The sequence below is a fragment of the Pezoporus occidentalis genome, unplaced genomic scaffold (assembly GCF_034315485.1).
Source record: "Pezoporus occidentalis ecotype Australia unplaced genomic scaffold, CSIRO_AGI_Poc_V1 ctg35, whole genome shotgun sequence".
Classification (NCBI taxonomy): Eukaryota; Metazoa; Chordata; class Aves; order Psittaciformes; family Psittacidae; genus Pezoporus; species Pezoporus occidentalis.
In genome coordinates, this window is record NW_026915483.1 from 567,083 (window position 1) to 580,542 (window position 13,460).

At 38.6% G+C, this 13,460-nt stretch overlaps 1 protein-coding gene across 1 annotated transcript in view; it reads right to left on the reverse strand.

Moving 5' to 3' along the window:
- The window catches only part of FHIT (fragile histidine triad diadenosine triphosphatase), a 426,482-nt gene that overhangs the window by 144,039 nt on the left and 268,983 nt on the right, over positions 1-13,460 (reverse strand). The window contains exons 3-4 of the mRNA XM_062630204.1: positions 7,323-7,468; positions 6,413-6,442 (exon numbers count right to left, since the gene is read on the reverse strand). Of these exons, the coding sequence (XP_062486188.1) occupies positions 6,413-6,442; positions 7,323-7,468 (176 nt within the window). The remainder of the gene's footprint in view (positions 1-6,412; positions 6,443-7,322; positions 7,469-13,460) is intronic.

Here is a 13,460-nt window from a genome sequence, read left to right on the forward strand (position 1 = left end):
GTACAAAAGGCTATTTGTGAGACCTGTACTCAAGAGTGGCATTTGATTGATTGTACATACTCTGAGACAGAGAATGATTTAAATGCAAAGCATATTGCTGTAACATGGGAACAAAGGAGTGAAAGATACTTACTAATTAAAACATAGGATTTTTGATCCTAATCTCTGTCACTGTGGGGCAAATGAAGAGCAGTACTTGCAGTAATGAATGTTGGCTGGGGGGGGGGGGTGGGGGTGGGGGGGTGGTTATCACAAAGTGCCAGTTCAGTAAAATGGAAAGTATTTCTAAAAGAGGTGTTTTTATAAAGAAAAACATTTTGTCATCAAAATACCCTGTTCTAACATTTTCAAAGGAAAATTCTTCCACTTTCCTGTTACAAATACTTTCTCATCTTGAAATGTAACCCTGTTTATAGCAAAAAAAGAGAAAAAATGAAGAGCTTTTTACCTCCCAAATAAACCCTTCTGAATGACTGATTTGTTCAAGCTTCTTCATCATGGAAACTGTAAATATCCGAACACACACTAGGAAAAAAACCTCAGTATATTTAAAATGCTCTTGTCAAAGCAGGAGCTGCACAGGACAGAGTGTGGGGAGCCCTGGTGGTGCTTAACCCTTTCCTGCAGTAATCAGTCAGCTTTCTGTGGTCAAGGCACCATGGGGTGACTGCTCACTTGCCACTTAGACTAGCTGCTGCACAGCCCCCCCAGGGCTTTGCTGACACATGATGTGGCTGCTGGGGATAGGGACAGACACAGCTGTGCTCCCATGGGCATTCCTGAAAGTGCACACACCTTCATGTCATGCACATGTAAATACCTTTGCAGGTATGCACATGTTACCTCCAGTTTATCTCTTGCCCATTGACCTTTGGGAGAACAAAACAGCCGGCAGCCAGCACTTCGCAAGTTGCTGCTGAGGAGGATAGTGCACAGCAAGAGAAGAGTGACATGCTGGATGTGGCCAGCAGAGCTGCATGACTTTTAATGTCTGTATATTAGTATACAATTTAAACAAGTATTTGTGCCTACTTACTTATTTATCATAGTTTAACTTAGGGTTAATAACTCTTGACTAGCTCTGGAGGTATTTTTGGAATTAAACTACCAAAAGACTATTCATCTGACAAATCTATATGACAGGAAGAAAGGGCAGAATTGCATGGAAGAGTAAAATCTTCCTTCTCATTACCATTCTGCAACTTCTGAAATTTCTTTTACTTTCCTCATTTACAGTTGCTCACTTTTAATTCTGTTTTGGTTTAGGTTTTTTCTTTACATTCTAATCCATATGCTTTCGGTGCTTGTCCAGGACCAAGGAATGATATTACTTTACAAGTCCAGGGTACAGCATGTCATGACATTAACCACTGGAAATTCAAAATCACCCAGATTCAGAACCATCATAATTCACTGCTAAAGAGAATCTTTCAAAAGCTTCTGTCCCCATCCCTGCAGGGAATTTCACAACCCAATATTTCTGGATCAGACTTCATCATGCAGGTCATCATTTCAATTTATTAGTGCCTTGGAGCCTTTGGTATTCTCAGTTAGGATGCTGTCATGTCCATCAATCACTAGGCTGTTTCCACATTACCAATTTTCTTTCACCTCCTTCAATCTTCATAAAGCTTCTATAACTTTACATGGGTGTGTACTAGCCACAGACAACTCTTACTCATGTTTTAGGCATAGGAACTGCACAAATTAAGAGGGCCTTAAGAAGCATTTTCATTCTAGATCCTGTATATTATTATTTGTATTAAAGGAGAGGTAACAGATCTACCAGTGTCTGTTTGAACTATAAGCATGGCAAACCAAAAAGCAATATGATGCTTTTCCTGGAAAGCTTATAGTTCAACCAGAAACTAAATGTTACACGTAATGAACAGGACCTGACAAAGAAAAGGGGAAAGCAGGACTCTAGAGTTATACTACTAATTTCATCATAGAAAACATTGGTCTGGCCAAGCGACTGAAAGAGCAATTAGATCAACACAAGGCAGACTTTGAAAAGAGCCTTGAAGGAAAGGGCAAGAATTATTATTTTCAGTGAGCAGAAAACATAACAAAAAAATTTAGCAAAAGGCTTTAAGGAAGGGGGAAACAAACTGTGGATTTCCCTGCTGCTTCCTCATCTCTCTAAAGGCGCAGCATAATCCTGGCTTTGAAAATATACACCACTGACATCCCATCAAAACCCACACCAATCTAAGTATAGCACTTAGGAAGAAAATTATGAGACACAGCAGCCTTGAGACTACTGAATTTGCTGTACCAATTACCTCTCTGCAATATTGCATATTCTCCAGCCAAATACCATTAGTGTGGTTCTCAAAGCAATTCACAGACACTTACATTCAAAGACTCAAACCTGAAGTCCAGTACTTCAGGTCCAGAGATAAGTAGACAAATAGTAGGAAAGAGCAATCTGCTCTTTCTGCGAGTTTAAATAAACCCTGGACTCCACAGGTCAGGTTAAGATTTCTAAAGAATCCAAGCCAGGTGGATTGATTTAACACAGCATTAAAAAAAACACCTGGGAAAGAAAAATATGTACATCAAAAACTAATCGTGAGACAACCTTCTCAGTGTAAAATAATTAGTGGAATGTGTGACATACAATACAGTTCCTGCATGTATACCCACACTGCCACCATCAGCCTTGCTTCCTCATTTATTTAGGTGGACCTGTGACTGGCAAACAGGCACTTACTTACTCATGGATAATAGTGGAGGTGCTTGAGCTGCTGGAAACTTCAACATTGCTGCAGAACAGAGTATGTGCTCATGTGTGTTTGTGCAATGGGCGCTCGCTGTGCAATATTATCTTGTCTCTACAGATAAATTAACTGCATCATGCTCCTGCCAGCTTGATTTGTTTAGCCTTTACAGAGTACAGAATACACAGAGTTTCTTGTGATTGAATCTCACATAAAAGGTAAACCTGAGAGTTTATTCTGTGCTACGCTATACATCCACCAAGGCAGCTAGGGCACTTGCTGACTTGATGTTGAAAAGAAGGCTACAAAATATACCAGGGAAATCTTGGAATGTCACTCACTTGACATAGTAATAAGAGCCCTGCATTAAGATGCAGAGCTGATTTCCCTGATCCATGAAATTGCCTGGATATTAAAGTTTTTCTCAAACGGAATCAGCACAAAACTCTCACCCTCCATTCCTGGCACAAGGACACCGTGGGTTTTCTGTTCACCAAGAAAAACAGACCTCAAAATTGCAGAGATAAGTATTTTTTAAGAGAGGACCTTAAGATACTTTCTTTCATTTCTCAAGTAAGAAGAAATAAGTATTCAAATTGTCTTTAATGCTGGAAGATGGTTATGCTTGCTGACACATTCCTCAGAGATGTTCAGGTTCTCTGTTACAAGTTTGCAAAATCGTCTTTCCCAATAAAACACAAAGTACACAAGTCTGTGACCACCTTTGGAGGGGGATGTTGTGCCTCTTATAAATAGGTGAAAGGGCTGGAATAGACACAGTCTGAGGACAGCTATGAAAAATATTATGAAGGAATATATTGTATTATTTTATGGTCTGAGACCCAGGACATGGGTCAAAATTCATTAGCAAATGTCTATTTCGAGCTGCTAAAGGGTAAACAAAGACCCATCTACACTTCAGAAGTATTAGTGAGCTGAGGATCAGGTATAATTTCTTCCAAGGACCCATCCAAGGCAAACACACAGACCGCAATAATGGGGGAGGGACCATAACCTTACCTACAATGCAGTCCTGCAGGCTCTGCTAGCTTAGATTCAAAGTAGGACAGTTATCCACAAGGAAAGGAACACAGCAGTAATGGAGCTACGTGTTAAACAGCTTCCCATTAGGTAACTAGACAGGTTTTAGTCCGAGAGGCTTTAAAGAATCCTGATACTACAGTAGATGATAAATCTGACTGAAACCTGCCCGCACCAGCACAACGAATATGTAGCAGGGGCAGACAGTCTCACCATTGATTAATATCCAAAATCATACTGGAAGGGTAAGCTCTTAGACGTGGCGCATGCATTGCACACAGAATTTTCGTAGCCTCCATAGCAAAGAGAGGCTCAAGCTGAGCTCTAAGATTTTTCCTGGACATGGGTTTCCATTCCTGGTTGACAAAGAATTTCCTAACCTTTTTCATGTAAAACTTCTCAGGCAGATTTTGTCTTCAGCTAGATGATAGTTCTGCCCATTTTGTTGTAAAACTTTGCACTGACCTGTTTAACAGCCAGTACTATTCCCCTGCTTCCTGTAATTCTTTTCCTACACAGCACACACAGTAGCCTGTATCTATACAGGTATCCAGAATTACACAACACATGGAAAGGACTCCTGAAGCCACTTGATACATGATCCCATTCAAAGCAAGAACAGCTACACCTAATTAGCCCCTGACATATGCTTGCCTACACTACTGAAACAGTTTCCCCAAACTCCCAGTGATGTTTTCTGTGAGGCTTTCCTATTTTTACTATTAGAATGTTTTTCTAATGTTTAGCCCATTACAGAAATTTTAATTAAAAGTTCCCTTAGAGGAAGACAGCATTACTGTGCATTGTTGTACATGAAAACACGCACAGAAACACATGACACATTGAATTTAAGGTTCCTAAATTATATGTAAATAACACAGTAGGTTTTCAAATTTTCTGATTCAAACAGTTTAAATGGAACCATCTATTTATGTATCTACCTGATTTCCAATTTAAAGAAGATCTTGATCATAGTAATTTCTTCCCCAATTCAAGTTTTGAAAGCTCTCAGTTCTCTGAAGAGAATAACTGTTGGCATTTTTAGATGACAAGCATTCCAAAGTGAAGATGATAAGCATCCCAAAGTGAAGATGATAAATTAGTGTTGTCCAATGATGCAGAAAAGAAGACAAATGCAAACTGTTAATCTCTGATTTATGAATAAACACTCTTTATTACAGAATCTAGGGGCTCTCAGCTGTAAGACCGGGTCATTTTCATCTCGCTGCTTATTAGAAGTGTGAGAAGGAAGCACGAAGGGTGGCTACCATTTTACAATATATTAGACAGATTAACCCTTAATACTCTTTGTCTCCAGGAAGAATAAAAAATGATACAGAATCTCTTGCCTTTTTTAGACCTACATAAGCATTTGTTACTGTTCACAGTCACAGAGGATGTGAATTTTTACATCTATTTTTGCTTATTCATATTAGGAAGTCTTCAAAAGTTTAATATAACCATTCCTGTATCCTTTTCCTTACACATAAAAACCAATTGTCCAAGTTAGTAAAAGAAATCCTGTGATCTGCTTCTTAAAACATGCTGGTCTTAATGACAAAACTTATATCAGAATGTATTTAAATATAAATATTTCACCTATCAACAGGCATTCCCAGTGAACCCCACCCAAGGCACTCCAAGGAGGAACCTGTTTTGTCATAGTACTGAAGTAAATTCTATTACATTCCTTCATCACTCCTCAGCTTCTCAGAGCTTGGGAATTTTCTGATTCCTTTTTCCCTCTCCCCATTACCTTTCTTCTATATATTCAAGGCAGGCAACAAAAAGAAGTAGGAAAGATAAGGTCAATGCAGCAAACTGGAAAGAAGTAAAATGTTTCTATACACCATCATTTGCTTGTTAGTTATCTTAATCAACCCAAACAGCTTCTTTGAGACATCTAATTTGATTTCACAAAGTGCTAACCCACAGCCATATTTGACTTTCCTTTGATTCCAAATGTGAAAATAGCCTTTATCTAATGTTCAGGCATAAAATCTAACTACACATGCATTTGCAGTATGAGACAGTGAAACATGGCTGAAGAGTCATCTTAGATGTTATCTATGTTATTACTTAAGTGGAGAGTATAACCATAAATCCTTCTCTTCCCCTCCACCCCCATCTTTTTTTCGGAAGTACACTTAAAATCTGTGTTTAAGCTTCACTAGCCCCATTACATTTGAACTTCAGTAACAAGAATGTGATATGAATATACAGAGAGAAAGCTTAGACAAAAAGGTATGTTTTCATAGTGTGGTTCAGTCTGTTCCTATAATTAGCTACAACTCATTAGGCAATAAAAAGACAAACAAAGAGATTATGAATAGAAGGGCAATATTTTCTCCATAAAACTAACAAAAGGCTTAAACAGATGCCTCTTTTCTAAGGCTCTTCTTGCATAAATACACCCAGCAGCTTAGAGATGTTTTTATGATTGAAATTTTTTTTCCTAGAAGGAAAACCTGTAAACATTATCCTGTGCAAATTCAATAAAAACTATTTACAGCTATTGTACCCTTGGGATTTTTTAATCTCAAGTATAAAATAATGATACAGCAATGGTCTGCAGATGACTAGCTTTGATTTTTTTATTAGTTCTTATAATTGTCTCTTAATTTGTATTCTACATAATAAACACTCACCTTCACCGTCTGTCCAGCTTCAGGACCATCCTGTAGGCAAAGAGAGAAGTTTCAGGTTAGAGGACGTCACAATGATCACACAGGAATACAGAAAATCTTATTTAATAATAATTTACACTGAATTGTACTGTATGTTAATTTAGCATATTTTCCTGGGCGCCATTCAACACAAAGGTTTTGGACAAGACATCTTTCCATCTCAGGCCATGGCAAAGTGAGAACCACATCTTAAGATCATAAAACCAACAGTTGCCATTTTTCACTCTTTCAGATCATGTTTTTGAATAGTTAGATTTCTGATCCTGTAAATATAAAATCATACCTGTGAGAATTTAATCAAAGAATGCTTGCTTAAATTCTTATTCTAATGAAATAGGCTTAGTTTCATGATTTCTTGAAACAGAGCTCTTTTTTTTTTTGGCCTGAAAGCACCCAGCAAAAATAACCGAAAGGTCAGAATTGATAACATATTTACATGGCTGCATCTCTCTGCCTTCAAATAAATAGCTGTGAGCAGGAATTACCCATTTCTATCACAAGCAGTGGGTTACCTGCTGAACAGCGTGATGTGGCTGCCTTCTCTAGGTCAATCCTGCAAAGACTTCTTTGAAGGAAGAGTATTTGCTGAAATACTAACAAGCAAGCACTGCATTTGGGAGCATTTGCAGGCTTATTCCAAAGTTTTGCAGCTAATTAATTATCCACACTTTGCTGGTTTGTCTTTTAGGTTTCTTTCAATGGCAAATCTGGCAGACTGCAATGCAGTCATTGTGCTGCTTTTTTATCATTATTATTTTGCATTTATTGCCCCCTGAAGTTTGAATGTCCTTTTGTCATTGGGCTAGGGAAGAAGGTTGAAAGCTTGGTAAAACAAACCATTAAACCTCTTTTAGTTATCCGGTTTACAAACCTGAACTGAAATGGTGAGTGAGGTGCCGCAGAAGTGTTTCTCCACCACATTGCCAACCCTTTGTGCCACACAAAATAAATCCGCCACTTCCTCAGGACACAAGTCACGGAAACGCTCCACCGGCCGCAGAGGACAAACAAGGACATCTGAAGGTGTTATTGTCAAGGCACAGATGCAAGTTTGAGTGATCCAGAATGAAGTGTCGCAATCCCCAGCCCATACCCACTTCTGATGACCTTTGAATTGCCTAAACTCTTCTCCAAGGATTATAGCTACAGCAACCACAGCACACAGCTAAATACAGAGAATCATATGATACTCAGATGCTTTGTTCAGAAGATTCCTCAAATCCCTCAGATACGGGCAAAAGGACTAAATTAAGCTCCAGCAGGTGTCATTGCTCTTGGCAGGGGGGTGGGAACTACATGATCTTTAAGGTCCCTCCCAACCCAAACCATCCCATGATCGTGTGATGTGTTAAGAGTGAAACATCTTAAGGAAATCAAAGTTTTCAGACTCCACTTTGATAGGGAGATGCTCATATTTAACACCTCTGAAAGTTTGAGACATTTCCTTTTGTGATTAAAAATGGAGGAAAGCCAAAGGAATTTATGATGGGTCTGCTTGTATGATCTGAGACAGCAGTTTTACAATTCTTTTCCACATATGTGGTATGTACTTTTGAGAATCTTGATCTTGCACCTCTAATTTTAGGTACCTAAATGTGAAAAGCTGACCATAAGTTTACAATAGCAGATTTCTTAATTCTACATCCCATTCAGAGGGAACATTCACCTGTTAAAAATATTATGTCCTTAGAAATACATAAAGATAATTAAGATTATTCCCTTTTAAGCACAGTGTTCACAACACTATAAATACACTTTGGTTTTATTCTAGCTTGGTGACTGTACTTCACAAGTCAGTGAAATGGAGCTACAAAGTACACAATAGAAGTACACAGACACTATTCACTATATCTGATCTGTTGTGCTCACAGAAATTAATAACTGCCGTGATTCCTCACTTGAAAGTTGATTTTGTAACATTATCAATAAGGTCCAGAATAGCAGAGTTTCAGTTGCACAAATCTAAAAGGCAGGGACCTGGGACTTGATTCTTATTTCAATTCCCCTCAGACAGGACTATTTTTTCTGACATACAGTATTGTGTTTGCAGTATAAAGACTTTAAAATCACCTTTAACACCACTTGAACTTTCATGAGCAAGGGCTATGAAAATTAACAACTTATTTTTTTCAGTATTAAGGCAGGTGTTCAAAGGACTAACTCAAGAAAATTAAGTCCCATGCCATTGTATTAGTCATCTTTATTTTTATTGCATCTTGACGCCTTCAATTATTCAGGAACATTTTCTATACTCCAGGAAAGGTAACTCGCAGGTGCTCTGTAGTTAACAGGTTCACACAAAGGTTACATCAACCTGATTTTCAAGACTCACATTTGGAATAAAGATTAATACATTCAAGAGATGGTGTCAGAACTGGATGATCTTAAGGTTCTTTCCAACCTAAACCATTCTATGATTTATTTCCATAAACAGAGAGATAACATGTTTACCTTCACTTAGTTTATTGTAGGCATTGCATTTATAATTACAATTGGAGAGAAACCCAGACATCTTCTGGAAGTGAAGAAGTAGGGTAGGTTTCGATCATTTTCCAGAGTCCAGATGAGGACAGACAAGACTGTAATGGGTATTTGCTAAAGCCGGAGCAGATATTTTGAGCAAGCTCCCAGCAAAACAGGACAAGACTGGCCCCCTGGATGTGGGTGTTAATCTGCATTGAAAATCTGCCCCCTTTTGCCCCCATCAGCTATGTCATCAGTATTCTTTTCTTCTTGTTACAATTTACGGTATTAAAGTTTAAGAAAGGAGAATTATGTATTTAGAAAGCAGGTAATTGGAAATAAACCAATCCTGGATGGGGACAAAAAGCCTAGTTTTGTGGGGTTTAGTTCTAAAATACTGTGCCTCTTGGCAAGCTATTGGGCATAATAAATCTCCTGTAATTCATTTGTGCCTTCCCAGCACACTATACAAAGCACCTCCATAAAGGATGCTATTGGCTCAACTTAGGGCCCAAGGGAAGAGCTGGAAACTTGCTTGGCAGACCTGATTTCCATACCAGGAATAAAGGAAAAGAAAACTAATTAATTTTACTCATAAAAAGGAAATCCATGTCAATACTAAAACAGGAAAAAGGACATTCGCTTAATCCGAGTTCATTTTTCAAAAGGAGAGAAGGGAAGCTTTTACCCTTAGGGCATCTAATACTTAAGTAGATAATTATCCTTCTTCTGCAGCACTGCTTTATTATCATGGGTCAATGAACCATTTATGAATGAAGAATTTCCCTTCACTTACCTCTAAGCAAAACTGCTGGTTACATTAAGACAAGTTTCCTTTTCTCCATCAGAATTTTTTCCCAGCAGTTTCTCACCCTCTCAGTCTCGCACATGCCTTGCCAAGCAATTGCTTGCTCTCTATCTAGCTCAGGGCCACAGCCACAAGTATGAGTTTTTGCATTAATCATGGATTCTTCACCCTTCTGTTAACACTGCACTACTTGCCACTGTGATGCATTGTGAAAAACATGGGCTAAATGCTGCTTGGGAGAGCTTTTTTTTCCATAGCACAGAGCAGAGGGAGAGTGTGCTGGTTGTGACCAAGACAGGACATCTGTTTTCTCTTCTTAATTCTGTCACTAATCTGCTCTGTCATCTGAGCAAGTTGTCTCTGTACCTTTCTTTCTCTTCTATCACATTTTATCTGTCTTATCTGCTTAGACAGCATTTGCAGTTGGTGCAGTGGATGTTTTCCTATTAAGCCACGAGGCGCTTATGTGGGGCTGCAAAGCACTCCCACAATATCAAATGATGCGCCCATAAACCACGTTGCTCTGCAAAAAGGATTTTCACTTCCTCCTTACATTACCAAGACTCATTTACAACTCAAACTAGATTTTAACCATATTTCTGTCTTTCAATGGTGATAAATAATTCAAAGGCACAATCACACATTGGAGCATCTTTACTGAACTTTACATCATTTCAAAATAATTCTACAAAGAATAGTGACAGAAATTCTGAATCAGAGCTAAATTAACATAAGAATGTAATTAGGACAACATTCAAGTTATATTTAACTATGAATACATAAAAAGGCAAATGTTAAAATGAATGAATGGATCTGAGGTCATTAGGAAAACAACCATCCACTGCAACTTTGAATCATAGTTTATGACTACAGTTTTTAACAGTAGGATAGTTTTTAACTTTGTATCCTGGTCAGATTTCAATCTGGATAAGTGCTCAATTCACCTCAAAATTCTTCCCAAGTTTAAAATTAGATAAACTGTTCATTGCTTTCTGCAACTACCCACTGCAAACACTGCTATGAACTACTACTGATGTGCTTCAGGTGACTGTATTAAAGGTGCAAGTGAAGTGAGTCTGTACTTACGTCTATGTGCAGTTACTCCTGAGACAGAAGCAGCTACTGCCATCTGAGATGCCTCAGGGCATACAGCTGCCACTCCAAGAAGGGCAGCAGTCTCCCATATGCCTTTTGTCCTATCTGTCAGCCAGGTGGGAAGCCTCAGCCATCTTAGGCTACCTGAAATAGCAGTAGGTGTCGATGTTTGGACAATGGCCCCCACCTTTACAGAGTGGCTTAGCAGAACAAGGGGCTGATACCCAGCAGACATACTGTATGAGTGAAGACAGCATTCTGTCTTCAGAAAGTTTGAACTTTATGTTTCCTTTCTCTAACCACCATAATTAATAACGTCATTATTTCTTTATTCAGTCTGAACTGCTACTGACTGATGAAGTTTCTATTTTTAAGCTTTGATGTGCACAGATGTTATTTCCTTCAAATTCTCTGAGTCAGTTCACATCATTAGAGTATATGCAATTTAATATGTCAATTTTAAGGACTGGAAAACCTTTACATCTTATTATAATCTGTGATCATATATTCCCCTCTCTGGATCTTGCAGGAGTCTCTCAACAGCCTTAGTTATTTTCCTAATACCTACATATGCATACACAAATCAACATGCATACCCTCACACACGCTAAAAGCTCCATTAAAGATTCATTAAACAATTATGAACGTCAGTATTTTCCAAAGGCTACCAGTAGATAGTAGACTAAAACTCCAGGTATATTAGTGGAAGCGCATAACCATAAAGTAGCAGTAAAGCAACACTCGGTCAGACTCAATATCCTCAAGCTGGCCTAAAACCTAAAGGATAACCTATGATTTCAACAAAATCACTTACTCTTATATATCAGGTACAGCAGACCCCTCCCTGCACAACCTTGGGAGGGCTGTTTAACGCACTGAAGCCCGTGAGCCTCCTCCATAATTCAAATTAACAGCCTCTGCCTGTTGGTCCATTAAGATTGGAAAAGTCCATACTCACAGCCAAGAAAGAATGGTTCAGCAAGTTTCTCCACATCAGCAGATCAAGGATGCTGAAACACATGTGCCAGCTGTAGCCCTCAACAGTCAAGGCTGCACACATTAATGTAAATCTCTTTTACTCTTTCATTGCCTTTTTTGATCATAACAACTGGAGCCCTGTGAGACTGACATTCCAATGCAGTTACTGCAATGTGCTTCTCCAGTGGGCACTTTCAAACCTCTACACAGTTGTGCCAAGCACAGGTTCAAATTCTCAAGGAAATAAGTATTGAAGGATATGCTCACACTGGAAATTATGGGGCACTACCAAGAAGTGAGCATTTGTTAAGCGCATAATGATTTTAAGTTGATCAGAGAGGAGAAAGAGCAAAACATATGGCCAACATCTGCATGCTGACCACTTCAAATGCAATCTTCCTTCCACTAAAACACAGAGTGGAGGCTGAAATTCAAAGGTACAGTAGCAATTTTTATTTGCTTTATCTGAATTTTGACTTTGAAGCCTAAATTACTGTAATTCTCTATTTAAGATCTAAGACAGGCTCTGTGCTCCCTTTAATGGGATTCTGATCAACCCCACAAAGTGCCCATTATAAATTTTCACACACAACATCAAGGTATACATGTTCTGTAGTTCTGAAATGTTGGGAAAACGGCCTTTTGGGGAGGGGGGTTGTGTGTTAAAAAAAGAAAGAAAACAAAAAAGAAAGAACTCCCCAAGATGTTAGAATTCCTTTCATGTGACAAGCAGTAGAACCAAACACAGCTTTTTCCTGGTTAAGCCCATTAATTTGCTATATAGTCAAACTTTCTGTTTTGACTTTTGTTTTATTCCTGAATCTGAACTTCAAACAGAACAATTCAAAGCTTTATAAAGGAAAAAAATTAAAGGCTTTCCAGGTAATGACATTCTAACAATAGGGATAGGGAGGGCTTTTTTTGTCTTTTCGAGGACTCACTTAAAAATCTTAAAATTTACATGCTTTCTTAATATGTGAGGCCTTAAAAAGAACAAAATACAAGGGGAAAAAGGCAGAACATCTTAAAGTGAAAAAGTAATTGCTTCTTTATGAAGCTCTTGGGTTTAATCAATAGTGTTAATTTTCTAAGCTATTTGTTACAAAAGGTTTTAACGTAGGAAAATGATTTAGTTTCAATGTGTAACATGGTCAGGAATCCATGGCTCACACTGGGATGGAAATACTGCTCCTATTCAGGAGACTTTTTAGAAGTCTCTTACAACAGCTTGGGAAAATTATCAAAACTGACTTTTTTCCTAATGTGGCTCAAACTACAGTACCTATGGAGACTTAGCATTACTTCACACATTTCATAAGCTTGAGTGAATAATTTAAAGTCTCTCCCTCCCAGCTGAAAACACCCCTATCATTTACAGAGCAACTCCTGTCTTGGAGATGAGGAGGGCTTTGCTCATTTCAGGATTAATACAGACTGTAGCACCATAGACTCTGCCACCATCTAACAGCAGAAAGCATTCGAAAGACACATAGAGATGGCGTTCCTTGAGCATGAGGCTGCTCAGCCGCCAGTTCAGCCCTCAGTGAGGTGGGAAGACACCTTGATGCGGCTGCTGGGAGCTCAGAGGCCAGAAAAGCCAGCTGCAGAAGACTGTAATAAATGATTATTTCTAACTAACTCATGTGTCTGTATGAAAGACCCCTT